This window comes from Mauremys reevesii, unplaced genomic scaffold (assembly GCF_016161935.1).
Source record: "Mauremys reevesii isolate NIE-2019 unplaced genomic scaffold, ASM1616193v1 Contig12, whole genome shotgun sequence".
NCBI classification, from domain to species: Eukaryota; Metazoa; Chordata; order Testudines; family Geoemydidae; genus Mauremys; species Mauremys reevesii.
Window position 1 is genome coordinate 182514 of NW_024100738.1, and position 27805 is coordinate 210318.

Below are 27805 nucleotides of genomic sequence, written 5' to 3' on the forward strand. Positions count from 1 at the left end.
TGGCACCCACCAATTTTTCCCTGTGGGTGCTCCATCCCCAGAGCACCCATGGAGTTGGCACCTATGGCAGAGATGAGTTTGTAGTTGCCAAAAGTCCTTTTAGAAATAGTCCTTAGGTGGTTATAGTCCAATGTCCATGTTCAGGGTGGCTCCAGTCAATGACTGGGGATCTCAATCCTTGTAGCTTAAGGTTTCCCCCACTTGAAACCCAAAGCAGATCTGAAATGAAGAAGGATCATGTCCCAGGGTTTTTATACATTTCCAGCAGCCTTTTGGCCTGAGAAAACAATAGGCTTAACTTTCCTTCAGCTATAGACATGTTTGCTTAGGTCACAAGACCTGAACAAACATCTACTCTTCTATCTCTAACAATGCAGGCTTGCATTGCAAAGCTCTATTCATTTACATATCTTCCTAACCAGTCTTTAAAGTTCGGCCATGGGTCAGGTCAGTCTGTGAGTTAATTAACTCTTTCTGGCCCTGTGTCACCTTTCAATGAGATATTATATCACTCCTTAGACACCCAGCTCCTGCTCCTCCAGGTTCAGCCTCACAGGTGGATGCCCCAGTGACCCTCCCCACCAGCTCAGGGGCTGATTGCAGGCCGAGAGCCCTTTGGGGTTTTAATTACATGCTGATTTCACTGCAAGTTACCTGTCACCCGTGTGATTGTACATTTTTACACTAAAGCCTCCAGGGGTGAAATTGTTTGGGTCCTTCCTGCTCAGCAAACAGCATGAGTCATTTTCAGGCAAGGAAACACCCCCTTGCTGCTGCAGGCGGGGCATAGTGTGAATTCCGGAATTTGAAACAAAGCCTGTTACAAACTGCCCAGAGGAAGCCATGGCTGCAGAGAACCCCGTGGAAAGGCTCCAGGAGGAAGCGACATGTCCCATCTGTCTGGAGTATTTCACAGAACCTGTCACTCTGGAGTGTGGGCACAATTTCTGCAGAGCCTGCATCAGCCAGTGCTGGGAGGGATCCGATACAGCTGCCTCCTGCCCTCAGTGCAGAGAAACTGTGCAACAGGGAAACCTCAGGCCCAACAGGCAGCTGGCAAATATCCTAGAACTCTTCAAGCAGTTGAGCTTACAGGCAGCAAAAGGAGCAGGAAGGGACGGGGTGTGTGAGAGGCACCAGGAGGCTCTGAAACTGTTCTGTGAAGAGGATCAACCCCCCATCTGTGTGATCTGCAGAGAGTCCCAGGCTCACCGCGCTCACACGGTGGTCCCCATACAGGAGGCTGCCCAGGAGTACAAGGTAGGGAACTGCTGTGAAATTTAATGGGTTAACTTTGGGGGTTTAATGACAGGCTAATTTCACTGAGAGTTCCCTGTCACAAGTGTGACTCATCATTCAGCTCTGTAAAGTCTTCCTTGTGTGGGGAGATGCCACACTGCCTGACCATTAATTTTGTTATAGCAACAGAGGCAAAATATCTTGAAAGCAGGATCTACACCCCCACCCCCCGCTCAGAAGCACCGCTCACTCCATGCCCCTCCCCTCCATTGCTCTCCCCCACCCTCGCTCACGTTCACCGGTCTGTGGCAGGAGGTTGGGATTCAGGTGGGGGTGCAGGCTCTGGGCTGGGGCCGAGGGGTTTGCAGTCTGGGAGGAGGCTCTGGGCTGAGCCTGGGGCAGAGGGTTGGGGTGCAGGTGAGGGCACAGGGTGCTGGCTCTGGGAGGAGGGTCAGGGCTGGAGTAGGGGGTTGGGGGGCAGTAGGGGGTGAGGGAAGCTGGCTCCAGCTGGGCAGCACTGATTTACCTCAGGTGGCTCCCGGTCAGTAGTGCAGTGGGGCTAACGCAGGCTCCCTGCCTGTCCCAACCCTGCGCCATTCCTGGAAGGGGCCAATGTGCCCCTGTGGCCCCTGGAGGGGAGCATGTGGCTACACACGCTGCCCCTCTCTGCAGGAACCACTCCTGCAGCTCCCATTGGCCACAGTTCCCCATTTCTGGCCAATGGGAGCTGTGGGGATGGTCCTTGCACGCGAGAGCCACGTGAAGAGAAAGCTGCCCTCACCCCAGGCTGTGGGGACATGCTGGCCACGTCTGGGAGTGCGGCACGGTTGGGGCAGGCAGGGAAGGGAAACTGAGGCACAAACTGGGGCAGTGAGTTGCACACAGTCACCCGGCATGTCAGTGACAGAGCTTAGCATAGAACCCAGATGTCCTTAGACCCTGTCCAAGGCCCAAACCACTTTGCCATGCTGCCATCTTAGCATCAGCCCCACCCAGTGATGAATTGTGTCCGTTAGGAGGGAGAGACGCCTTGATAAGGGTCCCAGGCCCACCAGGGAGAGGAGGTTTCTCACTGGGATTCTGAACTCCTGTGCTGCTCCACGAGGGATTAAACTCAGATGCTGCCGGCCTGCACTAGAGGAGATCACTGGGCTAAACGCTGTGTGGGACCCCGAGCACCTTCAGTCCGCACACAAAAGGGCTCCAGACAGCTCAGGTCCATGCCAAGTACCACTGGGATTTCACTGGGTTGTAGCAAAACCAACCCCAGGCTGGAGCTCACTGGTGCCAGTCTGACCTGTTCTGTTGTGTACGTGGGCAAGGACCAGCCAAAGTGGTTCCATTAGTCTGTGGTCTCAAACACGTGCCTGCGAGATTATTTCCTGTGGCCCGCGAGCTCCTCGCGGCCTCCCCCTAGCGTTTATCTAGAGCGGCTCCGGCCCCACGCGCACCAGGGGCAGGGCAGGTTCCCTTCCTGTCGGCCGGCTCTGCCCCGGCGCCGCTCCGGGAAGCGGACGGAACCTGGGGGAGCAGAGGCGCAGGGGTGTGTGTGTTGCTGTTGCTTCAGGCACCACCCGCAGCAGATCCCATTGGCTGCGGTTCCCCGTTCCCAACCAATGGGAGATGTTGGGGGCAGTGCCTGAAGCAACAGAGACACACCCACCCCGTGCCCCTGCTCCCACACGTTCCAGCGGCTTCCCGGAGTGGCGCAGGGGCAGGGCAGGCAGAGCCTGCCCTTCCCCCGGTGCACGCTGGGCCAGAGCCCGCCCCCCGAACTGCTCCTGCAGTCGAACCTCCTGCCCTGAGCCCCTTGCCGCATCCTGCACCCCGACCCCCTGCCACACCCCTCCTGCACCCCAACTCCCTGCCCTGACCCCCTGCTATACCCCACACCCCAACCCATTGCCCTGAGCCCCCTGCCGCATCCCTCCTGCACCCTGACCCCCTGCCACACCCCTCCTGCACCTCAACTCCCTGCCCTGAACCTCCTGCCGCACCCCGACCCCCTGCTGTACCCTGCACTCTGGCCCCCTGCCCTGAGCCCCTTGCTGCACCCCTCCTGCACCCCAACCCCCTTCCCTGAGCTACCTGCCGCACTCTGCACCTGACCTCCTGCCCTGAACCCCCTGCTGCACCTTGCACCCCAACCCATTGCCCTGAGCCCCCTGCCACACCCCTCCTGCACCCTAACTCCCTGCCCTGACCCCCTGCTGCACCCTTCATCCCTCCTGCACCCCCCACCCCAACTCCCTGCCCTGAGCCCCTGCCTCACCCCACACCCCTCCTGCACCCCCTGGGGGCAGGGAGGGGGCGGAGTTGCAGTGGGGATTTTGGGGAAGGGGTTGGAATGGGGGCAGGGAAGGGGTGGAGTGAGGGCGGGGCCGAGGGCGGTGTGGGGAGGTGTCAGTAATGCGGCCCTCAGGCCAATGTACTAGTCCTCATGTGGCCCTCGTGGTCATTTGAGTTTGAAACCCCTGCATGAGTCCCACCAGGCAGACTTTTGAAATCTCCCAGAATGCACTGCTTCCGGGATCTTTACCAGGGAATGGGACAGTGGGGCCTCTGCCCAGGGGACATCACCATGGAAAGGCTTTAGGACAGTCGTAGGGCAAACCCAAAGCCATTCTTTATACAAATCTGCATCATGTCTAATTAGGGTGATTACTGAGGCATCCCCTGAACTTCGGACATGCCCACACCTGCCTGCATGGGCCCGTCCTCACCAGTATCAGTCACCCTGTGTGGACCCCACCACCGTTTTTTTCAGCGTGTCCCCACCTGCATCATTCTGCATGAAGGTGCCACCTCGAGCCCCGCCCCCACCCTCACGGGTGTTCTCCTGCATCCTCAGTCTCCTCCTCTCCCTTTTGCACCAGACAAAGCCACGTTCAGTGCTGGGTCCCTGCCGGACAGGGACAGTGCTCCACAAAACTGGGATTGCGCAGCTTCAAACCAGACGAATGGCCTCCCAAAGTCTCATGGGGTTTGCCCTGATGCTTAAACCAGCTCTGCCCAACCAGTGCAGTCCCCAGGGCTTCAAGGGTGAAACCCGGGTGGCTTCGAGGATTTGTATCACTTGGTTCTTTAAACCTTCTACAAAACAGGTTTATTGATTCACCCCATGTAACTCCAGTGCCCTGTTATGCTCTGTACCACTAATCAGTTCACAAATACCAGTAAAGCTTGGTTATAACTGAAATCTCTAATTACTAAAACACTGAACCGGAATTGGTAATGAGTCTGAATGTGACACGCTCCCAGTCTCTATTAATGAGGTTTGATCTCCTTGGTGGCCCTGATGTCACAAAGCGATTAGAACCACAGTCATCTTGGGCTTTGGGTGGAAAAACACCCACTTCCAAGCACCTCTCAACTATCCAGATGAAACCGCACAAATCATTTCTGTTTCTTCAGGAAAGAATCCAGGCCCATTTGAAGACTCTGAGGGAAGAGAGAGAAAAGCTGCTGGGATTGAAAGCGACTGGAGAGGGGAATAGCCAGAAGTATCTGGTAGGTGCCTGTTGTTATGAACCAGCAGGGACTGGTAGTGGGAGGTCTGTTTGGAGGCAAACTCCTGTGTGGCCTTGGTAAACATGGGCTTATATGTGTGTTTCTCCATGACCATGGATTGTTGTGTTTGATTCACGTGTAGAATCAAACCCAAGCCCTAAGCTTCCCTTTCAATTGATGAGTAGCCTTTGTGGCTTACCCAGAAATCCCCCCAAGTGAACTGAATGTCCCTGTGAAGTGCTGTCCACTGGGTCTAGACATTTTGTGCATTTTTAAAACGTTTGTTTCTTTTAACTCCTCTGACGTCTCTGTTAGTGTAGTGCTCAGTCCTGCCTCCTGCTGCTCTGGGTCTGAATTTCCACAGACCATAAATAACTGAAGATGCTGACCATGACTGACAGAAACTTCCCTTTCAGGGGGATACCGGGGCCAAAGGGGAAGGTGTGAGAGAATCCCCTGCCTAGTACCCAAAGGGTAGAGTCAAATGTCAGAAATTGTAGGATTTTCACAGAAAATCACCCTCCTGCACACTCAGCTCTCCATGAAAGGACCCTGGGCTCCATCCATGTCCCTGACCAGCCCTTGCCCTATTTCATACAGAAACAAACACAAACCGAGAGGCAGAAGATTGTGTCTGAATTTCAGCAACTGCAGCAGTTCCTGGAGGAACAAGAGCGACTCCTGCTGGCCCAGCTGGAGAAGCTGGATGAGGAGATTGTGAGGATCCAGAATGAAAATGTCAGTAAACTCTCTGAGCAGATTTCCCATCTCAGTGAGCTGATCAGTGAGCTGGAGGGGAGGTGTCAGAAGCCAGCGAGTGAATTCCTACAGGTGAGACTGATTGAGAAACATAGGTGGGTGCTCCAGGACAGCCAGCTCTCCCCCTCAGTGCTACCCACTGTCAGCCCTGCCGATCAACTCCTCCCCCTTCTTCCAGCACCATCTGCCTGCTGCAGTCAGCTGTTCCACTGTGTGCAGGAGATGCTTGGAAGGAGGGGAAGGAGCAGGGAGGGAGTGTGCTCATGTTAGGATTCCCTCCCCGCTTTGAACTCTGGGGGACAGATGTGGGGACCCACATGAAAGACCCCCTTTTCTCATATTCCTTCAGCTTAGGTTAAAAACTTCCCCAAGGCCTAAATTCCTTTCCTTGTCCTTGGAAGGTATTGCTGCCACCACCACCAACTGATTTTGAACAAAAATTCAGAGATGGGTCACTTGTCCTCCCAAAATATCCCCCCAAGCGCCTTCACCCCCTTTCCTGGGGAGACTTGAGAATAATATACCAACCAATTGCCTTTAATGTAAGTACAGACCAGATCCTTATCTTTAGGACACTAAAATCAATCAGGTCCTTAAAAGAAGAACTTTATTATAAAGAAAAATTACAAGAATCACACCTGCAAAATCATTGATAGAAGGTAAGTTTACAGGGTAATAAAAAGACTTAAAACATAGAGGACTCCCCTCTGGATTCAGCTTCACAGTTACAAAAACAGGAATAAAACTACCTCTTCGCATAGGGAAAATTCACAAGCTAAAACAAAAAAAAACACCTAACGCATTTCCTTGCCTTATTTAGACTTTTTGTAATCTTAGATGGATCATATCAGGTAGGTTTTCAGGAGATGTTTTACCTGCTTGGTCTATCTCTCTATCAGGAGAGGGAACAAACAAACAGAGCCCAAACAAAACCTCCCGCAACCCACCAGATTTAAAAGTATCTTCTTTCCTTATCGGTCCTTCTGGTCAGGAGCCAACCAGGTTATCTGAGCTTCTTAACCCCTTAGAGGTAAAGCGATTCAGTACAGCTGCAAGGAGGTATTTTATGTTACTCTTTCCTTAATATTTATGGCAGCTCACAAGAGGAGGCGAGGAAGAGACAGGGTGGAGGTTGAGTGGGAGGGGGAAGAGTTGGGTTGGGGTGTGGCATTGGGGAAAGTTTTGGAGTGGAGGTGGGGCATGGGGTTGAGCACCCCCAGGGACAATTGGAAACCGGCACTCATCATTAGAAACATGCCAGACCCCCACAGAGGGAGGAGCGGGCTGCTGAATCATAAGCACTGGAGTCCAGCAGCCGGAGATCTCAGTGTAACTCGGCATGTGCATTGCTGACATCTGAGTGAGTATTCTTAGCAGAGTCACAGAGATATGAAAGATGGAAAAGCCCCATTAGCTCAGGGAATCAATGGCCCTGGGGCCTGGACAGGGTCTCTTCCCCCATACTTCCTAAATCCCTTCCCTGGAATCCCCTGTGTGTGTGTGTCAGAGAGGACTGAAATTCTTTTGTCTCTCTCTCCTCTAGGATGTCAGAACCACCTTGAGCAGGTATGTGGCTCCCTTGCACTCCACAATGCTGGGAAAGAGCTTGATGATGAGGGTAGCACCGCATCTCCCCGGGGCTCTACAGCAAAATGTGTGGGGAGATCACATGTAGGATACAAATCTCTCTGATCAGCTCCATCCTGGGGTGCTCACTCTTGTACAGAAGATTCTGGAATTCTCCAGTCAGTGGGAAAGGCTGACCTCAAGTATTTTGTAGAGATGTCACATCCCTGGGGGACTGGCTGCCTCAGGATTGTGGAGATGGAATATGGGCCTGTCACTGCAGGGCACTGGTCACTATTCAGCCCAGGGCAGTAGTTTTCAAGAGCCTTTCCCCATCTCAGGGCTGTTTGGAGACCTGTGAGAAATGAGCTGGGGAGGAGGGAGTTGGTGTCTCAGTCTAGTTCCTAGAGGCAGATTTCTACAGCACTTCACCTGAGAACCTCCTGTCCCTCAGAGAATGGAGGCCAAGGAGCGAATTGGCCATGGAGACTCAATTCCTCTTTTGTCCCCAGAGCTGGTCTCTCCAGGCCAGAGTTGAAGAATATTAATGAACTTTGAAGGGAAGGTTGCTTGGCCCTGGGCTGTGTTGCACCTGCTCTTAGGCTGGGAGAAGTCGAGGAATTCTAACTCCAGGCCCATTAGAGCAGCGACTCACTAGCCAGAACTTATAATGAGTCACACAGTAAAATATAATCACGTGAAATTGTTTCCCTCCAGGTGTGAGAAGGGGAAGTTCCAGCAGCCAGAGGAGATTGCTCCTGAACTGGAAGAGCGAGTCAGTGGTTTCTCCCAGAAAACGATTGTGCTAATGGAGGTTCTGGGGAAGTTCAAAGGTACCTAGAAGGAATCTAGGAATGAAAATTGGGATAAGCCTCTGAGAAGAGAATGGTGCTGATCAACTGGTTCACACTTAGATGATGCTGTTAAAATAAGAAATGACTCAAAGACTTTAAGGCCAGAAGGGACCATCATGATCATCCAGTCTCACCAACTGCACACTGTAGGCCACAGAAGCTCACCCACCCCCTCCTGCAATTGACCCCTAACCTCTGGCCAAGTTACTGAAGTCCTTAAATCATGATTTTAAAACTTCAAGTGTAACTGGTTGAGCACTCAGCAGTGCGGCGCCTCCTGTTGGTCAGTCAGGGAATTAGCTTTCCCGCTCCAGAGCGCCCACTGCTGGCCAGTGTCTCTCCCGCCTCAGGCCCCTCCATGTCCCTCCTGGACCCCAGTGCCCCTTCCCTTGGGGTTCTGCCCACAGCAGTACCCCCACACTCTGGGTCTCCTCTCCCAGGGGCATCCCAACCCTCTATACCCACCTTGCCTCAGTGGTTACTGCCAGTCATCTAGCCCCTTTCTCTGGGGCAGCCTGCAATCCACAATGTCCACTCATCATTAGCAAAGGGGTTGGACCTACTGCCTTTCTAACCCTAGTACCATCCCTGGCCCTTAACAAGGCCTCAGCCTGGGGACTTGCCAGGCCAGAGCTCCCCAGCTCTGCCTGCCCCGGCCCAGCCCTGCTCTGTGTAAGGTACCCTGTGCTCCCAGGCAGCCCTGCAGTGAGACTCTTGCCTGCCTAGCTCCCAGCCCTTTGATCAGGGCCAGCTGTGACCTAATTGGGTGTGGCCCCAGCTGTGGCTGCCTCCCCAGTCAGCTGACCTCAGCTGCTTTTCACCTTTTACCTCCTTTTATCCCAGGAGGGTGATAACTGCCCCGCTACACAAGTTACAGAGAATCCACCATTGATTCTAGGTTAAAACTGCAACTGACCCGTGCCCCAGGCTACAGAGGAAGGAAGGAAAAAAATCCCCATGCTCTCTGTCAATGTGACTTGGGGGGAAATTCCTTCCCCACCCCAGATATGGTTGTCAGTTGGATACCGAGTATTTTGGCAAAACCCAACAGCCAGACATGCGGCAAAGAACTCTCTATAGCTCAGAGCCCTCCCTGTCTACTGCCCCATCACCAGCCATGGGGCACATTTCTCAAAGGTGGATCCAGCACATCTCTGAGCTCTGGTCCCATTTGCAGCTAGTTTCTGCCAAATGGGCTGGAGGGAAGGAGAAAGCCCCTCCCCCACGGCGAGGGATCCCTCCAGCACAGGCGCCTCTTGTGCCTCCTCCCCAGCAGCTACAGGCACAAGGCGGGTTCCTGAGAGGGCTGGGAATGGGGTGGGGGTGGTGAGGGCAGGTGGAAGAGAGAGCAGGTGGACAAGGGACAGAGCGACATGGGCCGTTGAAAGCTGGGCCTCAGACACTCTGCACAGTGGCCTAAACACACGGGGGCCATTGTCATAGGGATGTAGCTCTGGCTGGCTTCAAAACTTCCTCTACTTGTGCCAAGGTCTGCACCGGCCCCTGCAGCCACTGAATAGCAGAGTCACAAATGGCCCCTCCCCTCTCTCCTTTTGTGGGTACAAAGGTGAATCTGGTCCATGGAGCCAGCCTTCCTCCGCCTCAGTGTCCACATGGATAAAATGATATTATTATTCCAATTTCTGCCTATGGATGAGAAGGCCCCATCATGCTCCTCTCTGTGGAGAAACTGAGACCCAACAGCTCACCATTAGAGCCAGGATTTCACAAACTCTGAACATCCCGTTAGTGTCAAAGGGACCAAAGCGGGTAAAATTACTTTTATGCCAAAGTCTTTGCAGGCTCTGGGTCTAGGTTACGACAAAAGGCAGTAAGTGAATGAGACAAAGCAACTGGAGTCTGAAGGGAGGGAGGGGATGAGGAGGGAAAAGTAAATCTCTTACAGATTGTGTGTCCTGGGATAGTTGTGAGGCTGCAAGGCTGCTGGCTCCATTGCTGAGAGATGCCTGATTGAGAGGGGAAATAGATTTCAGACCTTTTTATATTAAATATCTGAGTGTGTCTCTGGGCCTCTCTGTCTGTTTCTCTGTCATAATTATAAAACAGTTTCAGAGTGGGGATGCTCTTATGAATATGAAAGTCTGAAATCTCACCTCTCTTCTCCTTTCTCCCCCAAGACACTCTGCCGTCTGAATTGGAGAGAAAAAGAGGAGAATTCTTTGGAGCACACAGACAGGGTGAGTTTGCGGGTGAAGATTGCCTTTAAATTATGAGAAAATTCCAGAGAAAACGTCTTCATGAGATTGTAGCTAAAGTTACCAACCAAACTGACAGCGACCATGACACATACAGCCTAAAAATAACACATTAAACGGTAAGGCGATCCAGGAGCCCATGTCTCCCCCCCCACCCCCACACTTTTAAAGATGGGATGACCAGAACACTTTTTAGCATGCGCATAGTTTGGGGATAGAGGGCCACATTGCCTTGGGCAGGTGTGGAGCATCGCAGGCAGTATCTATGCTTAGGGCAGGGCAGCTGAGCAGCTCCTATCTATTGTGATAAACTCAGGACAGACAGTTGCAAGCCGGGGAGTAGGAGTCAGTCCCAGAGGGTTAAAAGGCCCTCCTCCTTATCAACTGGGAGGCAACTACAGATCAGTCAGGTTCAGCTGAGAAAGGGTAGCAAATTAGAATCAACTGAGGGGGAGCAGAGGGAGAAGGAGCCCGGCTGCCAGGAGTGTTGGAGCAGCAAGGCAGCGAGCCTCTCCAGGCAGTACGCTCTCCCACAAAGCAGGGTAAAAATACTTTAAACAAGACTGGTGGAGAGACAGGGAACAGACTTCCCCTGAGTCCTAAGGGGGACTGCATTACTCAAGCCTGTCTCACCAGGGCTAAAAACAGCAGAGGCTGGGGAGACTGAGAAGGTACTTTGCCACACTATGTAGTGCAGCCCCTACCCGCAGCACCAATCTCTCCCTGGTGCTGGCCTCTCTCAGTGGCGCCACCCCTGCTCCTCTTTACCTGAGGCCCTGCCCCCTGGCCAGGCCAGAAGCCAGAACCAGGCTGCCATCCAGGGACTGCACTGGGGAGCCCTGGATCCTCCACCTGCCCAGGGTGGTGCACCCCGGGGAGTGGGGACATGGGCTGGGGACTGCTGCCAAAGGCCCATGGACCCATGTCCAGGGCAGGTGGAGTGTCAGGGGCTCTCCATCGCGGGCAAGTCTCCCAGCCTGGCCAGGGGGCAGGGCCTCAGTCAGGGCCATGGAGCGGGCGGGGACACAAAAACAGTCCTGACACCACCCTTAGTGCTGAGTTCATGCCCATTCTGATGAACAGAAACACTCTTAACTGAGTCACACGCGAACAGAGCTCTCTGCCACACAGGGCCGGGTCCAGACACCAGCCTACCAAGCATGTGCTTGGGGCGGCACCTTGGGACGGGGCGGCGCTCGGGGTTTATTTTTGGTTTTTTTGGTTTGGCCGGGCAGCGTTTGGGGGGAGGGGGTCGGACTTGAGCGACACGACGCGACACTCGGGGGAGTGGGGACTTGGGCGGTGAGACGCGACGTGACACTCGGGGCAGCGGGGACTTGGGCGGCGCGATGCAACACTCGGGGGCGGGGACTTTGGCGACGCGACGCTCGGGGGGGCAGGGACTTGGGCAGCGCGACGTTCGGGAGGGGTGGGGGGCTTAGGCAACATGGCGCTCGGGGGGTGGGAACTTGGGTGGCGTGGTGCGGTGCACGGGAGGGGTGGGGGCCTTGGGCGATACGACGCTTGGGGCAGGGCCAGCTCTAACATTTATGCCGCCCCAAGCAAACAAAAAGAGCGCTGCCCTGCCCCTGCGAGCGCCGCGCCACCGAACCCCTCCCCGAGCACCGCCCAAGCCCTCCGCCCCCCCGAGCGTCATGTCATGCCGCCCAAATCCCCGCCCCGCCGAGCGCCGTGCTGCCCAAGTTTTTTTGGTTTGGCCCCCTAGCGCTGCCCGGCCAAACCGAAAAAAACAAAAACAAACCCCGATCGCCGCCCCCTCCCAAGGTGCCGCCCCAAGCACGTGCTTGGTGGGCTGGTGTCTGGAGCCGGCCCTGGCTTGTGGGGGCGGGGACTTGGTCTGTGCTGCTGGGAATGGGGCAGCCCCAGCAGAGGGAGCAGGGAGCTGAAGCCTCTGTGATAAATGAGAAACTAATGAAGTGGGACCCGTTACAAAGACTGAGGAGCTGCAGTGACATCTCTGCTCAGTCTCAGGTGTCCAGGAAAGAGGCAGTTCCCTGGGATCCGGGACTGTCCCAGCCAGAACGGGGCTGCTGGGGAGTGTGAGAAATGGCCCCAGACTCCCCCAGGGCTGAGCTCTGCCCCTAACGCTCTGATTCTCTCTCCAGTGAATGTGACTCTGGATCCAGACACGGCTCATCATGACCTCGTCCTGTCTGAGGATCAGAAAAGTGTGAGATGGGAAGACACACGACAGCAACTGCCCAACAACCCTAAGAGATTTGACGCTGCTCCATGTGTGCTGGGCTGTGAGGGATTCACCTCAGGGAGACATTGCTGGGAGGTGGAGGTGGGGGATGGGCCATACTGGGCCGTGGGGGTGGCCAGAGAGTCTGTGGGGAGGAAGGGAGGGATCAGCCTCAGCCCTGAGGGGGGGATCTGGGCTGTGGAGCGATGGGGGGATCAGTTCCAGGCTCTCACCTCCCCTGAGACCCCCCTGCCCCTGAGCCAGGCCCCCAGCAGGATCCGGGTTTGTCTGGACTGTGACCGGGGGCAGGTGACATTTATCGATGCTGGTGACGAGGCCCCGATCTTCACTTTCCCGTCGGGCTCCATCCCTAGGGGGAGAATCCGACCCTGGTTCTGGGTGGGGACATGGGGATCCCAGCTCAGACTGTGTCCCTGAGACACACAGTTGAGGGGGGAACCAGAACTCAACCTCTCTTGCCTCGCACAGCCCAGTCTCTATGACCCTGCAGGACTCCCATCTACCCAGCCTCTGGCTCCTCATCTCTATGGCCCCTGGAAGTGCCTCCCCCTCCCTCTCGGCAGCCCCAGGGATGAGAGGGGGGAAGAACCTCTGAAGCTGCAGGAGGGGCAGAGGGGCTCTGAGGGGCAGAGGTGGGGGCTGGGCAGGGGGCAGAACTAACAGCCGGGCAGGGAACAGGCGACGGTGGGGGTGGCAGGGACACAGCATGAATCAATCAGGGTTGGGGGGTGGGAGAAGCAGCAGCAGCAGGGAGTGTTTTGTACAGATCTGTGGGATTAGATCTCATGGGGGTCGCCCAGCCAGAGCTCCTGCCATTGTTGTCAGTAGCTGGGGATCTCCTGGCCGTGCTGTGGTTATTAAAGCTCCTTCTCAGCTCCTTTTATTTTGCTACTTTCCAGCAACTTACTGTAAATAAAACATTGCAAACAATTCTTCTTGTTTCTTCCACTTTAATGTTCCAGCTGCAAGGAATATTGAGCCTCTGGGAAGAGAGTTTGGGTTTTACTGTGTGATGTGTCACTCTCCAGCCTGTGCTCTGTCTCTGTCCTGTGCAGACCCATGTCAATCAGGAATTGCTCAGCTGTGCTCTGCGGAGAGGTGACTGGTTGCACAGGGTGCGGTCCATGAAGGGACTCGGGTGCTGCAATGCTGAGTGTCACAGTGCATAATTTTTAGGCAGCGAGAAAATCACAGGGACAGCAGCACTGTGACCCTCAGAGCTGAGTCAGGGGTCTAAACTCCCTAGACCAGGGGCGGGCAAACTTTTTGGCCTGAGGGCCGCATCGGGTTTCGTAAATTGTATGGAGGGCCGGTTAGGGGAGGGGGTCATGGCCCAGACCCCACCTCCTATCTACCACCCCCCCCCGGCCAGGACTCCTGCCCCATCCAACTGCCCCATTCCCTGATGGTCCCTCTGGGACCCCTGCCCCATCCACACACACCTGCTCCCTGTCCCCTGACTGCCCCTGGGCCCCTGCCGCCCCATCCAACCCCTCCTCTCATTCCTGACGGCCCTCCCGGGACCCCTGCCCCATCCACACCCCTTCTCCCTGTCCCCGACTGCCCCAGAACCCCTGCCCCTCACTGCCCCTGCCACCCCACCCAACCCCCTCCTTCCTGACTACCCCGGGACCCCTGCCCCATCCACCCACCCCTTCTCCCTGTCCCCGACTGCCCCAGAACCCCTGCCCCTCACTGCCCCTGCCACCCCATCCAACCCCCTCCTTCCTGACTATCCCCGGGACCCCTGCCCCCATTCAACCCCTGTTCCCCAACCCCTATCCACACCCCTGCCCCTGACCACCACCCGGACTCTCCTGCCTCTATCCAACCCACCCTGCTCCCTGCCTCCTTACCGTGCTGCCTGGAGCACCAGTGGCTGGCAGTGTTACAGCCGCGCCACCCGGCTGGGCAGGACATGCCACCACCGCCACCGCGCAGCTCAGAGCACTGGATCAGGCCGGGCTCTGCAGCTGCACTGCCCAAGGAGCTCACAGCAGAGCCTTGTGCCGGCTCCGGCAGTGGAGCGAGCGAGCGAGCTGAGGCGGTGGGCGAGGGGAACAGTGTGGGAGGGGCCGGGCGAGTCTCGGGCTAGAAGCTCGGGGGCTCAGCAGGACAGTCCCGCGGGTCGGATGTGGCCTGCAGGCCATAGTTTGCCCACCCCTGTTCTACACTCACTTGCTATCTTGCGTTTCTTCGGTGCTGCCATTTCTGGTGACTCGTGGTAACTATTTTTCTTTGCTTAATTTTGTTTAGTGGAGAAGCACCTTTTCTGTGACTGGCTCCATCTAGTGTTGAAACTGAGAAGTGCAACAGAGTTGAGCTCAAGCGCCATGTGCGGGCCATATTCAATTATATTTTCAGAATTTGCTGCGGGCCAATAAAAACTGACCCGCGGGCCGCAGTTGGCCCGCGGGCCGTAGTTTGGACACCCCTTCCCTAGACAATCCATGGGCAACACAGGCACCTTACAATGCAATTCACAAAAGCCACCTCGGTAGGCGGGGAGCCATGTCAGCTAGCCAATGGGAGATGCCGACAAGGGGGAAAGGGATGTCCTAAGCCACACCCCTCTCATGGATAGGTGCCTAAATCTGAGCTGCAGAGGAGTGTCTGTCTCTGATTAGCAACCCACAAACAAGAACCCACTGTCATAGGCGCCAGGTTATATGGGCTCCAGGTGCCCCGGCACCTGGAATATTTCAATTGAGAATGGTAATTACAGATACACAAAGTAAGAACAAGGCTGATTGAGAACTTATTCGAGTTTGATTGAAGGACAGTGACTCTGCATCTTTTGACAGGTGATGCAACCATCTGTGTTTTCATAGTTATAAAGCTTCAACTTTTTGAATCTCGGTGTCTAGTAACATTAAATCATTGGGGTCTGACGTGCTATTGATGGATCCTCCCATAATTTCCCGCAACTGTGAAAACTGAAATTGAGAACAATTGGACGGAAATGCTAAACCCAGAGTTTTGTGCAATTGTGAAAATGTAACTCAATAAATATTGAAAAAATGCTTAAAACTAGCTGCAATACTATCTGTTAATTATGTATATATATATATAAAGAATTCTGCCAAGCCTGACTATTCTTCCTTAGACACACACACTCTGCTCCTTCAAGGGCACCAGGATAGGGGGATGCCCCCCAGCCACAGGGCCCCTGCACATAGGCGGCAGGTTTGTATAATTTTTGGTCTTTGGAAAGTCACTTCACCTCTGTGTACCCTAGATCCCATCTGCCAAATGCGGCTAATGCTGACTCTGCCTCCTAAGCTGAATCCCTTCATAGCTTTGTGGTGAGGGGGGAAATGGAGATACCAAGGTGAGTAGATTTGGGCTGAATTTCTCTACAGCCTGAGAGTTAGAGCCAGCTCTGAGCAGGGGGCAGGGGAGAGGGACTCAGGCCATCTCTGAACAGAAGGGGGTCAGGCTTCAGCCCCACATCTTCTGCCCCCCCACCCGACCCTGCATAGTTCCTGCTGGAGTCCAGGGCTTCTGCTACCCACCCTGCCCAACCGCCTGCCCAGCTACCACGGTCCAGGGCTTCTTCTCCCCACCCCTGGCCAGTGCAGCTCCTGCCGGGGTTCAGGGCTTATCCTCCCTCCCCGCCCAGCATGGCTCCTGCCAGGGTCCGGGGCTTCACCTTCCCCTAATGTGCCACTGCACCCACCCAGCGCGTGCGCCTAGGAGCCCTGCAGCCTGCTGGGGTGAATTCAAAGGGCCTGGGGCTCCCAGCCGCCGCCATCACTACCAGGCACTGGCAGCTGCCATAACTGGAGGCCCCGGACATCAGATGGTGGCTGCAGCCCCTAGTGCGAGCTCCCCGTACACCCGCTACCCTCGGCCATTGGGCCCCAGCCCTCACCTGGGGGACAGGAGCTTGGTCTCTCTGCCTGGACTGACAAACGGAGAAAATGGGGGCAGGGTCTTGCTGGGAGTGGTTGCGTTACAGGGCACCTGCCCCACTTGGGCCCAGGCTGAGCTCCCAGCACATTCCACAGGCCCCTAAGCCACCATCAGATGGACTTTCAGCCTCGGTCCGTGTGGTGGTGGGGGAGGCTCTGGGTTACTGCCCTGGGGGAGCTGCTGGGGGAGGGAGGAGATTTACCTGCTCACAGGCAATTTTAACAGTTCTAAAGCTTCAACATTTTTGACTCTCAGTGTCCAATGTCATTAAATAGTTCTGGTCTGACCAAAATATTATCTGATCCCCCCATAATTTCCCACAACCGTGAACATTTTAATTGGAATGAAATGCTTAAAACCCAGTTTGTTGTGCAGCTGTGAAAGTTTAAATCGATAAATATAAAAATTGCTTAAAATAAAGATTATCTGTCAAAATTAGTTATTATAAACAAAATTCTGCCCAGCCTGACTCTCACTCCTTAGACACCCAGCTCCTGCTCCTCCAGGTTCAGCCTCACAGGGCCATGCCTCAGTGAACCTCCCCAACAGCTCAGGGGCTGATTGCAGGCCAGGATCCCTTTGGGGTTTTAATTACATGCTGATTTCACTGAAAGTTACCTGTCACTGGTGTGATTGTACATTTTTACACTAAAGCCTCCAAGGGTAAAATTGGCTGGGTCCTTCCTGCTCAGCAAACAGCAGGAGTCATTTTCAGGCAAGGAAACACCCCCTTGCTGCTGCAGGCGGGGCATAGTTTGAATTCAGGAATTTGAAACAAAGCCTGTTACAAACTGCCCAGAGGGAGCCATGGCTGCAGAGAACCCCGTGGAAAGGCTCCAGGAGGAAGCGACATGTCCCGTCTGTCTGGAGTATTTCACAGGTCCTGTCAGTCTGGAGTGTGGGCACAATTTCTGCAGAGCCTGCATCAGCCAGTGCTGGGAGGGATCCGCTACAGCCGCCTCCTGCCCTCAGTGCAGAGAAACTGTGCAACAGGGAAACCTCAGGCCCAACAGGCAGCTGGCAAATGTGGTAGAAATCACCAAGCAGTTGAGTTTACAGGCAGTAAAGGGAGCAGGAGGGGACGGGGTGTGTGAGAGACACCAGGAGGCTCTGAAACTGTTCTGTGAAGAGGATCAAACCCCCATCTGTGTGGTGTGCGACAGATCCCGGGCTCACCGCACTCACACGGTGGTCCCCATCGAGGAGGCTGCCCAGGAGTACAAGGTAGGGAATTGCTGTGAAATTTAATGGGTTAACTTCTGGGGTTTAATGACAGGCTAATTTCACTGAGAGTTCCCTGTCACGGGTGTGACTCATCATTCAGCCTGTAAAGTCTTCATTGTGCGGGGAGATGCTGTAACAAAATTAATGATCTGGCAGTGCCAACAGAGGCAAAATATCAAATCTTGAAAGCAGGATCTGCACACACCCCACAGAAGGGCTACTCACTCCATACCCCCCCTCTCTCCTTTGCTCTCCCCGACCCTCACTCACGGTCACCGATCTGTGGCAGGAGGTTGGGATTCAGGTGGGGGTGCGGGCTTTGGGCTGGGGCCGAGGAGTTTGCAGTTGGGAGGGGGCTCTGAGCTGAGCCTGGGGCAGGGGGTTGGGGTGCAGGAGGGGGCTCCAAGCTGAGGCAGAGGGTTGGGGTGCAGGTGAGGGCACAAGGTGCTGGCTCTGGGAGGAGGGTCAGGGCTGGAGTAGGGGGTGGGGGTGCAGGAGGGGGTCTGGGAAGCTGGCTCCAGCTGGGCAGCACTGACTTACCTCAGGCAGCTTCTGGTCAGTAGTGCAGTGGGGCTAAGGGCGGCCCTCTGTTCTTTGCAGAATTCCCAACCCTGCCCCACTCCTGGAAGGGGCCAATGTGCCCCTGTGGCCCCTGGAGGGGAGCATGTGGCTACGCACCTGCCTCTCTCTGCAGGAACCACTCCCGCAGCTCCCATTGGCCACAGTTCCCCATTTCCGGCCAATAGGAGCTGCGGGGACGGTGCTTTCAGGCAGGAGCCCCATGAAGAGAACCCTGCCCTCACCCCAGGCTGTGGGGGCAAGCTGGCCCCTTCTGGGGGTGCCGCACGGCTGCCAGAGATTGCGATCGACTGGGAGAATCCCCAGGATCAACTAGTTGATTGCAATCGACTGGTAGATGACCACTGGTCTAGCTAGACAAAAGGTGGGAAGGGAAACTGAGGCACAAAGCGGGGCAGCGAGTTGCCCACAGTCACCCAGCATGTCAGTGACAGAGCTTAGCATAGAACCCAGATCTCCCCAGTCCAAGACCTGAATCACTTTGCCATGCTGACATCTTAGCATCAGCCCCACCCAGTGATGAAGTGTGTCCGTTAGGAGGGAGAGACGCCTTGATAAAGGTCCCAGGCCCACCAAGGAGAGGAGGTTTCCCACTGGGATTCTGAACTCCTGTGCTGCTCCATGAGGGGTTAAACTCAGATGCTGCCGGCCTGTTCTAGAGGAGATCACTGGGCTAAACACTGTGTGGGACCCCGAGCACCTTCCGTCCGCACACAAAAGGGCTCCAGACAGCTCAGGTCCATGCCCAGTATCACTGGGATTACACTGGGTTGTAGCAAAACCAACCCCAGGCTGGAGCTGACCAGTGCCAGTCTGACCTGCTCTGTTGTGTACGTGGGCAAGGACCAGCCAGAGTGATTCCATTAGTCCGACCAGGCAGCCTTTTGATATCTCCCAGAATGCACTGCTTCCGGGATCTTTACCAGGGAATGGGACCGTGGGGTACCTGCCCAGGGGGCATTGCCATGGAGAGGGGTTAGGACAGCACTGGGGCAACCTCCAACCCGTTCTTCATACAAATCTGCATCCTGTCTAATTAGGGTGGTCACTGAGGCATCCCCAGAACATCGGATATACCCACACCTGCCTGCATGGGCCCGTCCTCACCAGTATCAGTCACCCTGTGTGGACCCCAGCACCGTTTTTTCCAGCGTGCCACCCGCCTGCATCATTCTGCATGAAGGTGCCACCCCAGCCCTGCCCCCACCCTCACGGGTGTCCTCCTGCATCCTCAGTCTCCTCCTCTCCCTTTTGCACCAGACAAAGCCACGTCCAGTGCTGAGTCCCTACCGGACAGGGACAGTGCTCCCCAAAACTGGGACTGCGCAGCTTCAAACCAGACGAATGGCCTCCCGACATCTCAGTTTTGCCCTGGTGCTTAGACCAGCTCTGCCCAACCAGTGCAGCTTCAGGGCTGAAATCCCAGCCCATATTTCAACCCTGGTGGCTTCTGAGATTTGTATCACTTTGTTTGTTAAACCTTCAAAAAACAGGTTTATTGATTCACCCACATGTGACTCCAGTGCCCTGTTATGCTCTGTACTATTAATCAATTCACAAATACCAGTAAAGCTTGGGTATAATTGAGATCTCTTGCTAATTACTAAAAACATTGAAGCAGAATTGGTAACGAGTCTGAATGTGACACTCTCCTAGTTTCCATTAATGAGGTTTCATCTCCTTGGTGGTCCTGATGTCACAAAGTGATTAGAACCACAGTCATCTTGGGTTTCGGGTGGAAAAACACCCACTTCCAAGCACCTCTCAACTATCCAGATGAAACCTCCCAAATCATTTCTGTTTCTTCAGGAAAGAATCCAGGCCCACTTGAAAACTCTGAGGGAAGAGAGAGAAAAGCTGCTGGGATTGAAAGTGACTGGAGAGAGGAATTGCCGGGAATATCTGGTAGGTGCCTGTTGTTATGAATCAGCTGTGAGACTGGCAGTGGGAGGTCTGTTTGGAGGCAGACTCCTGTGTGGCCTACGTGAACATGGGCTTTGTGTGTGTTTCTCCATAATCATGGATTGCTGGGTTTGATTCATGTGTAGACAAGCCCTAAGCTTCCATTTCAGTTGATGAGTAGCCTTTGTGTCTTGCCTGAATTCACACAAATGTCCCCGTGAAGTGCTTGTCCACTGGGTCTAGACATTTTGTGCATTTTTAAAACATTTGTTTCTTTTAACTCCCCTGTCGTCTCTGTCAGTGTAGTGCTGAGTCCTGCCTCCTGCTCCTCTGGGTCTGAATTTCCACAGACCATAAATAACAGAAGATGCTGACCATGACTGACAGAGAAACATCCCTTTCACAGGGATACAGAGCACACTCAGCTCTCCATGAATGGACCCTGGGCTCCGTCCATGTCCCTGACCAGCCCTTGCCCTATTTCATACAGAAACAAACACAAACCGAGAGGCAGAAGATTGTGTCTGAATTTCAGCAACTGCAGCAGTTCCTGGAGGAACAAGAGCGACTCCTGCTGGCCCAGCTGGAGAAGCTGGACGAGGAGATTGTGAGGATCCAGAATGAAAATGTCAGTAAACTCTCTGAGCAGATTTCCCGTCTGAGTGAGCTGATCAGTGAGCTGCAGGGGAAGTGTCAGAAGCCAGCGAGTCAGTTCCTACAGGTGAGACTGAATAAGAAATATAGGTGGGTGCTCCAGGACAGTCAGCTCTCCCACTCAGTACTACCCACCATCGGCCCTGCGGATCAACTCCTCCACTTTCTTCCAGCACCATCTGCATGCTGCAATCAGCTGTTCCACTGTGCGCAGGAGATGCTGGGAGCAGGGCCGGCTCCAGACCCCAGCGCGGCAAGCACGCGCGTGGGGCTGCCCTTTCCCGGGGGACGGCAGGCTGGGCCGGCGGACCTGCCGCAGTCATGCCTGCGGGAGGTCCACCGGAGCCCCGGGACGACGGGACCTGCCACAGGCATGACTGCGGAGGGGGCGCTCATCCCACGGCTCCAGTGGACCTGCCGCAGGCATGACTGCGGACGGTTCGCTGGTCCTGCGGCTCGGCTGGACCTCCCGCAGGCATGCCTGCGGCAGCTCAAGCAGAGCCGCCGGACCTGTGATTCGTCCGCAGCTGCGGGAGGTCCAGCTGAGCCGCGCGACCAGCGGACCCTCCGCAGTCATGCCCGCGGGAGGTCCGCTGCTCCCGGGGCTCTGGGGCACCTCCCGCGCATGACTGCTTGGGGCGGCCAAATAGGTAGAGCCGCCCCTGGCTGGGAGGGAGGTGGAGGAGCGGGGAGGGACTGTGCTCATGTTAGGATTCCCTCCCCACTTTGAACTCTGGGGGACAGATGTGGGGACCCACATGAAAGACCCCCCTAATCTTATATTCCATCAGCTTAGGTTAAACACTTCTCCAAGGCACAAATTCCTTTCCTTGTCCTTGCTGCCACCACCAAGTGATTTAAACAAAAATTCAGAGATGGGTCACTTGGAATCCCTCTTCCCCCAAAATATCCCCCAAGCCCCTTCACCCCGTTTCCTGGGGAGGCTTGAGAATAATATACCAACCAATTGCCTTTAATGTAAGTACAGACCAGATCCTTATCTTTAGGACACTAAAATCAATCCACATTTCCTTGCCTTAGTTAGAATTTTTGTAATCTTATATGGATCATTTCAGGTAGCTTTTCAGGAGATGTTGTACCTGCTTGGTCTATCTCTCTATCAGGAGAGGGAACAAACAAACAGAGGCCAAATAAAACCTCCCCCAACCCACCAGATTTGAAAGTAGCTTCTTTCCTTACTGGTCCTTCTGGTCAGGAGCCAACCAGGTTATCTGAGCTTCTTAACCCCTTAGAGGTAAAGCGATTCAGTACAGCTGCAAGGAGGTATTTTATGTTACTCTTTCCTTAATATTTATGGCAGCTCACAAGAGGAGGCGAGGAAGAGACAGGGTGGAGGTTGAGTGGGAGTGGGAAGAGTTGGGTTGGGGTGTGGCATTGGGGAAAGGTTTAGAGTGGAGGTGGGGCATGGGGTTGAGCACCCCCAGGGACAATTGGAAACTGGCACTCATCATTAGAAACATGCCAGACCCCCACAGAGGGAGGAGCGGGCTGCTGAATCATAAGCACTGGAGTCCAGCAGTCGGAGATCTCAGTGTAACTCGGCATGTGCATTGCTGACATCTGAGTGAGTATTATTCTTAGCAGAGCCACAGAGATATGAAAAATGGAAAAGCCCCATTCGCTCAGGGAATCAATGGCCCTGGGGCCAGGGCAGGGTCTCTTCCCCCATACTTCCTAAATCCCTTCCCTGGAATCCCCTGTGTGTGTATGTCAGAGAGGACTGAAATTCTTTTGTCTCTCTCTCCTCTAGGATGTCAGAACCACCTTGAGCAGGTATGTGGCTCCCTCGCACTCCACAATGCTGGGAAAGAGCTTGATGATGAGGGTAGCACCGCATCTCCCCGGGGCTCTACAGCAAAATGTGTGGGGAGATCACATGTTGGATACAAATCTCTCTGATCAACTCCATCCTGGGGTGCTAACACTTGTACAGAAGACTCTGGAATTCTCCAGTCAGTGGGAAGGACTGACCTCAAGTATTTTCTAGAGATGTCCCATCCCTGGGGGACTGGCCGCCTCAGGATTGTGGGGATGGACTATGGGCCTGTCACTGCTGGGCACTGGTCACTATTCAGCCCAGGGCAGTAGTTTTCAAGAGCCTTTCCCCATCTGAGGGCTGTTTGGAGACCTGTGAGAAATGAGCTGGGGAAGGGGTAGTTGGTGTCTCAGTCTAGTTCCTAGAGGCAGATTTCTGCAGCACTTCACCTGGGAACCTCCTGACCCTCAGAGCATGGAGGCCAAGGTGCGAATTGGCAATGGAGACTCAATTCCCCTTTTGTCCCCAGAGTTGAAGAATATTAATGACCTTTGAAGAGAAGGTTGCTTGGCCCTGGGTTGTGTTCCACCTGCTCTGAGGCTGGGAGAAGTCGAGGAATTCTAACTCCAGGCCCATTAGAGCAGCAACTCACTAGCCAGAACTTATAATGAGTCACACAGTAAAATATAATCACGTGAAATTGTTTCCCTCCAGGTGTGAGAAGGGGAAGTTCCAGCAGCCAGAGGAGATTTCTCCTCAACTGGAAGAGCGAGTCAGTGGTTTCTGCCAGAAAACGATTGTGCTAATGGAGATTCTGGGGAAGTTCAAAGGTACTTAGAAGGGATCTAGGAATGGAAATTGGGATAAGCCTCTGAGAAGAGAATGGTGCTGATCAATTGGTTCACACTTAGATGATGCTGTTAAATTAAGAAATGACTCAAAGACTTTAAGGCCAGACGGGACCATCATGATCATCCAGTCTGACCAACTGCACACTGCAGGCCACAGAATCTCACCCACCGACTCCTGCAATTGACCCCTAACCTCTGGCCAAGTTACTGAAGTCCTTAAATCATGATTTTAAAACTTCAAGTGTAACTGGTTGAGCACTCAGCAGTTCGGCGCCTCCTGCTGGTCAGTCAGGGAATTAGCTTTCCCGCTCCAGAGCGCCCACTGCTGGTCAGTGTCTCTCCTGACTCAGGCCCCTCCATGTCCCTCCTGGACCCCAGTGCCCCTTACCTTGGGGTTCTGCCCACAGCAGTACCCCCACACTCTATGTAGGACGAGGTCCCGTCATGCTGCTCTCTGTAGAGGCGCTGAGTAAACAGACCCAACAGCTCACAATTAGAGCCAGGATTTCACAAACTCTGAACATTCCGTTAGTGTCAAAGGGACCTATGTGGGTAAAGTTACTTTTATGCCAAAGTCTTTGTATGATCTGGGTCTAGGTTACGACAAAAGGCAGTAAGTGAATGAAACAAACCAACTGCGGTCTGAAGCGTGGGAGGGGTGATGAGGGGAAAAGTAAATCTCACTTACAGATTGTGGGTTCTGGGCTGGTTGTGAGGCTGCAGGGATGCTGGCTCCATTGCTGAGAGATGCCTGATTGACATGGGAAAATAGATTTCAGACCTTTTTATATTAAAAATCTGAGTGTGTCTCTGGGCCTCTCTGTCTGTTTCTCTGTCATAATTTTGAAACAGTTTCAGAGTGGGGATGCTCTTATGAATATGAAAGTCTGAAATCTCACCTCTCTTCTCCTTTCTCCCCCAAGACACTCTGCCGTCTGAACTGGAGAGAAAAAGGGGAGAATTATTTGGAGCACACAGACAGGGTGAGTCTGCGGGTGAAGTTTGCCTTTAAATTGTGAGAAAATTCCAGAGAAAACATCTTCATGAGATTGTAGCTAAAGTTACCAACCAAACTGACAGCGATCATGACACACACAGCCCTAAAAATAACACATTAAACGGTAAGGAGATCCAGGGGCCCATGTCTCCCCCCACGACACACACACACACTTTTAAAGGTGGGATGACCAGGACACGTTTCAGCATGGGCATAGTTTGGGGGAAGAGGGCCACGTTGCCCCCCACACACACTGCAAGCCTTGGCAGGGGTGGAGCATGGCAGGCAGTGTCTGTGCTTAGGGCAGGGCAACTGATCAGCTCCTCTCTGTGTAGTGCAGCCCCTTCCCGCAGCACCAACCTCTCCCTGGTGCTGGCCTCTCTCAGTGACCCCACCCCTGCTCCTCCTTCCCTGAGGCCCTGGCCAGGCCAGAAGCCAGAACCGGGACACCATCCAGGGACTGCACTGGGGAGCCCTGGATCCTCCACCTGCAGAGGGTGGTGCACCCTGGGAGACATGGGCCGGGGGCTGCTCTCAGAGCCCCCGGACCCATTTCCAGGGCAGATGGAGTGTCAGGGGCTCTCCATAGCGGGCAAGTCTCCCAGGCTGGATGGGGGCAGGGCCTCAGTCAGAGCCACGGAGGGGGCGGGGACACAAAAACAGTCCTGACACCACCCTTAGTGCTGAGTTCATGCCCATTCTGATGAACAGAAACATTCTTAACTGAGTCGTCCGCAAACAGAGCTCCCTGCCACATCCCTCTGCTTCAGCCCGGTGCAGGAGGTCTCCCCATCGCTCTTCTCCAACGTCCTGCCTTTCCTCTGGGCAGGGCTGGGTTCGCCCACTGGAACTGCTCACTGCTTCCTAGATTGGGGAGATGCTCTCCCTGTGATGCTGGCAGCTCCTCCCCTCTCTCTGGACTGGGGATGGGGCTACCCCACCCAATGCCACCTCCTACTCTCTGGTCTTAAGTGGCTGTTCCCCATTGCTGCCCCTTCCTCCCTGTTCCCTGGCCTGGGAGTGGAGGCTGCATTAGGGGAGGGAGCTTCCCTGTGGGGTATAAAGCTGGTACCTGCCACTTCTGCTCCCTCAATAAAAGCTTCTGACGCCTTCCTGGCTGAGTCTGTGCTGCTGGGAATGGGGCAGCACCAGCAGCGGGATGTGGGAGCTGAAGCCTCTGTGATAAATGAGAAACTAATGAAGTGGGAGCCATTACAAAGACTGAGGAGCTGCAGTGACACCTCTGCTCAGTCTCAAGTGCCCAGGACAGAGGAAGCTTCCTGGGATCAAGGCTTGTCCCAGCCAGGACGGGGCTGCTGGGGAGTGTGAGAAATGGTCCCAGCCTCCCCCAGGGCTGAGCTCTGCCCCTAACTCTCTGATTCTCTCTTCCCCCAGTGAATGTGACTCTGGATCCAGACACGGCTCATCCCATCCTCATCCTGTCTGAGGATCGGAAAAGTGTGAGGTGGGGAGACACGCAGCAGCAACTGCCCAACAATCCTGAGAGATTTGACACTGTGCCCTATGTGCTGGGCTGTGAGGGATTCACCTCGGGGAGACATTGCTGGGAGGTGGAGGCGGGGGCTGGGCGATGCTGGGTTGTGGGGGTGGCCAGAGAATCTGTGGGGAGGAAGGGACGGATCAGCCCTAGCCCTGAGGGGGGGATCTGGGCTGTGGAGCGATGGGAGGGTCAGTTCCAGGCTCTCACCTCCCCTGTGACCCCCCTGCCCCTGAGCTGGGTCCCCAGCAAGATCCGGGTTTGTCTGGACTGTGACCGGGGGCAGGTGACATTTATCAATGCTGGTGACGAGGCCCCGATCTTCACTTTCCCGCCGGGCTCCGTCCCTGGGGAGAGAATCCGACCCTGGTTCTGGGTTTGGCGGGGATCCCGGCTCTGCCTGTGTCCCTGAGACACACAGCAGAGGGGGGAACTTGAAATCAGCCTCTCTAGCCACACACAGCCCAGTCTCTATGACCTTGGAGGACTCTCGTCTACCCAGCCTCTGGCTCCTCATCTCTATGGCCCCTGGAAGCAACTCCCCCGCCCTCTTTGCAGCCCCAGGGATGGGAGGGGGAAGAACCCCTGAAGCTGCAGGAGGGGCCCTGAGGGGCAGAGGTGGGGGCTTGGCAGGGGGCAGAACTAACAGCCAGGCTGGGGACAGGCGGAGGTGGGGGTGGCAGGGACACAGCATTGATCAATCAGGGTTTGGAGGGTTGGGGAGAAGCAGCAGCAGCCAGGAGCTTTTTGTACAGATCTGTGTCCTTAGATCTCACTGGGGGCTCCCAGCCCAGGATCAGCACGAGGGGAAGGGATAAGATCAGGGAAAGAAGAGAACAGCCGAGGGGGATGATCTGTGACAGGGAGGAGAGACACAGGGAAATAAACGGGGATAGGAAGTGAGGCTAGAACAATGAATAGAAAAGGACAGTATGGAAGGAAAGGGAACGTGAGCGGGACGGGGAGATTTGTTACATGTTACTGAAAGTGAGACTGTAACTCATTAATTCCCTGTATTAATTCCGGGACAACTGTCCTGTTGTTGTGCCATTAAAAAAACTGTTCTCAGTGGTTGGGGAATCTCCTTTCCATGCTGTGGTTATTAAGGCTCCTTCTCGGCTCCATTTACTTACCACCTTTAGTTACTGACTGTAAATAAAACATTACAAACGATTCTTTGTGTTTGTTCCAATTTACTGTCCCAGCTGCAGGTGCTGGTGGCAGAGTCCTGGGATTTGCTTCCTAACTTGGTTGTGCCCCCCCCAACCCCCACAGGGAATATTGTGCCCCTAATAGTTTGGGGTTTACTGGGATGTGTCATGCTCCAGCCAGGGCTCTGTCTCTGTTCTTAATTTGTAGGCAACTAGAAAATCAGACTCTGTAAAGCTGAGTTAGGGGCTAAACTCCCTAGACAATGGATGGGCATCACAGGCACCTTACAGTGCGATGCACAAAAGCCAGCTCACTAGGCGGGGAGCCATCTCAGCTAGGCAATGGGAGAGGCGACAAGGGGGGAGGGGTGTCCTAAGCCCTGCCCCCTCTCACAGACAGGTGCCTAAATCGGGGCTGCAGAGAGGTGTCTACGTCTGCTTAGCCACCCAGAGACGGGAACCCAGCATCTGACGTCAGGTGGCTCAGGCGCCTAAGGCATTTCTTGCTGGAATGAAATCAGCACCTGCCTCGTTCCACAGGAAAGGGTGCGGGGAGAGAAGCAGGAGGTGGTTTTGGTGCTATCATCTGCCTTATAACAGCCCCATGGTGAGAGCACTCAGCTGGCACCTGTGAGACCCACGTTCAGTTCTCCCATCAAGCTGTGGGCAGCAGCTCACGAACATGAGCACCAACCTCAGGGCAAACAGTTATAAACCAGGGCACAGACTCCCACTGGTCGTGTGTCCTGTATTTAGACCTCACCTCCCAGGTATCAAGTGAGAACACTCAAGTACATAAGAACATAAGAAAGGCCGTACCAGGTCAGACCAAAGGTCCATCTAGCCCAGTATCTGTCTACCGACAGTGGCCAATGCCAGGTGCCCC

The 27805-nt window shown here is 54.6% G+C and overlaps 2 protein-coding genes and 1 long non-coding RNA gene across 3 annotated transcripts; 2 read left to right on the forward strand and 1 right to left on the reverse strand.

The window, feature by feature from the left end:
* The first annotated feature begins 753 nt into the window (after positions 1-753).
* On the forward strand, positions 754-13009 carry LOC120392841 (zinc finger protein RFP-like). The gene is made up of 7 exons (XM_039517523.1): positions 754-1260; positions 4654-4749; positions 5350-5580; positions 7052-7074; positions 7792-7907; positions 10067-10126; positions 12271-13009. The coding sequence occupies exons 1-7, from the start codon at positions 844-846 to the stop codon at positions 12786-12788; spliced, it is 1461 nt and encodes a 486-aa protein (XP_039373457.1). The 5' UTR covers positions 754-843; the 3' UTR covers positions 12789-13009.
* A 3987-nt stretch (positions 13010-16996) lies between these two features.
* On the forward strand, positions 16997-26359 carry LOC120392844 (zinc finger protein RFP-like). Its single transcript, XM_039517525.1, has 7 exons — positions 16997-17510; positions 19899-19994; positions 20482-20712; positions 22417-22439; positions 23137-23252; positions 24197-24256; positions 25666-26359. The coding sequence occupies exons 1-7, from the start codon at positions 17094-17096 to the stop codon at positions 26178-26180; spliced, it is 1458 nt and encodes a 485-aa protein (XP_039373459.1). The 5' UTR covers positions 16997-17093; the 3' UTR covers positions 26181-26359.
* LOC120392862 lies at positions 19748-24206 on the reverse strand. Its single transcript, XR_005591808.1, has 3 exons — positions 24173-24206; positions 23962-24024; positions 19748-19925 (listed from the first exon to the last, which is right to left on the reverse strand). It is a non-coding gene; the product is annotated as an uncharacterized LOC120392862 (long non-coding RNA).
* Positions 26360-27805: the final 1446 nt, after the last annotated feature.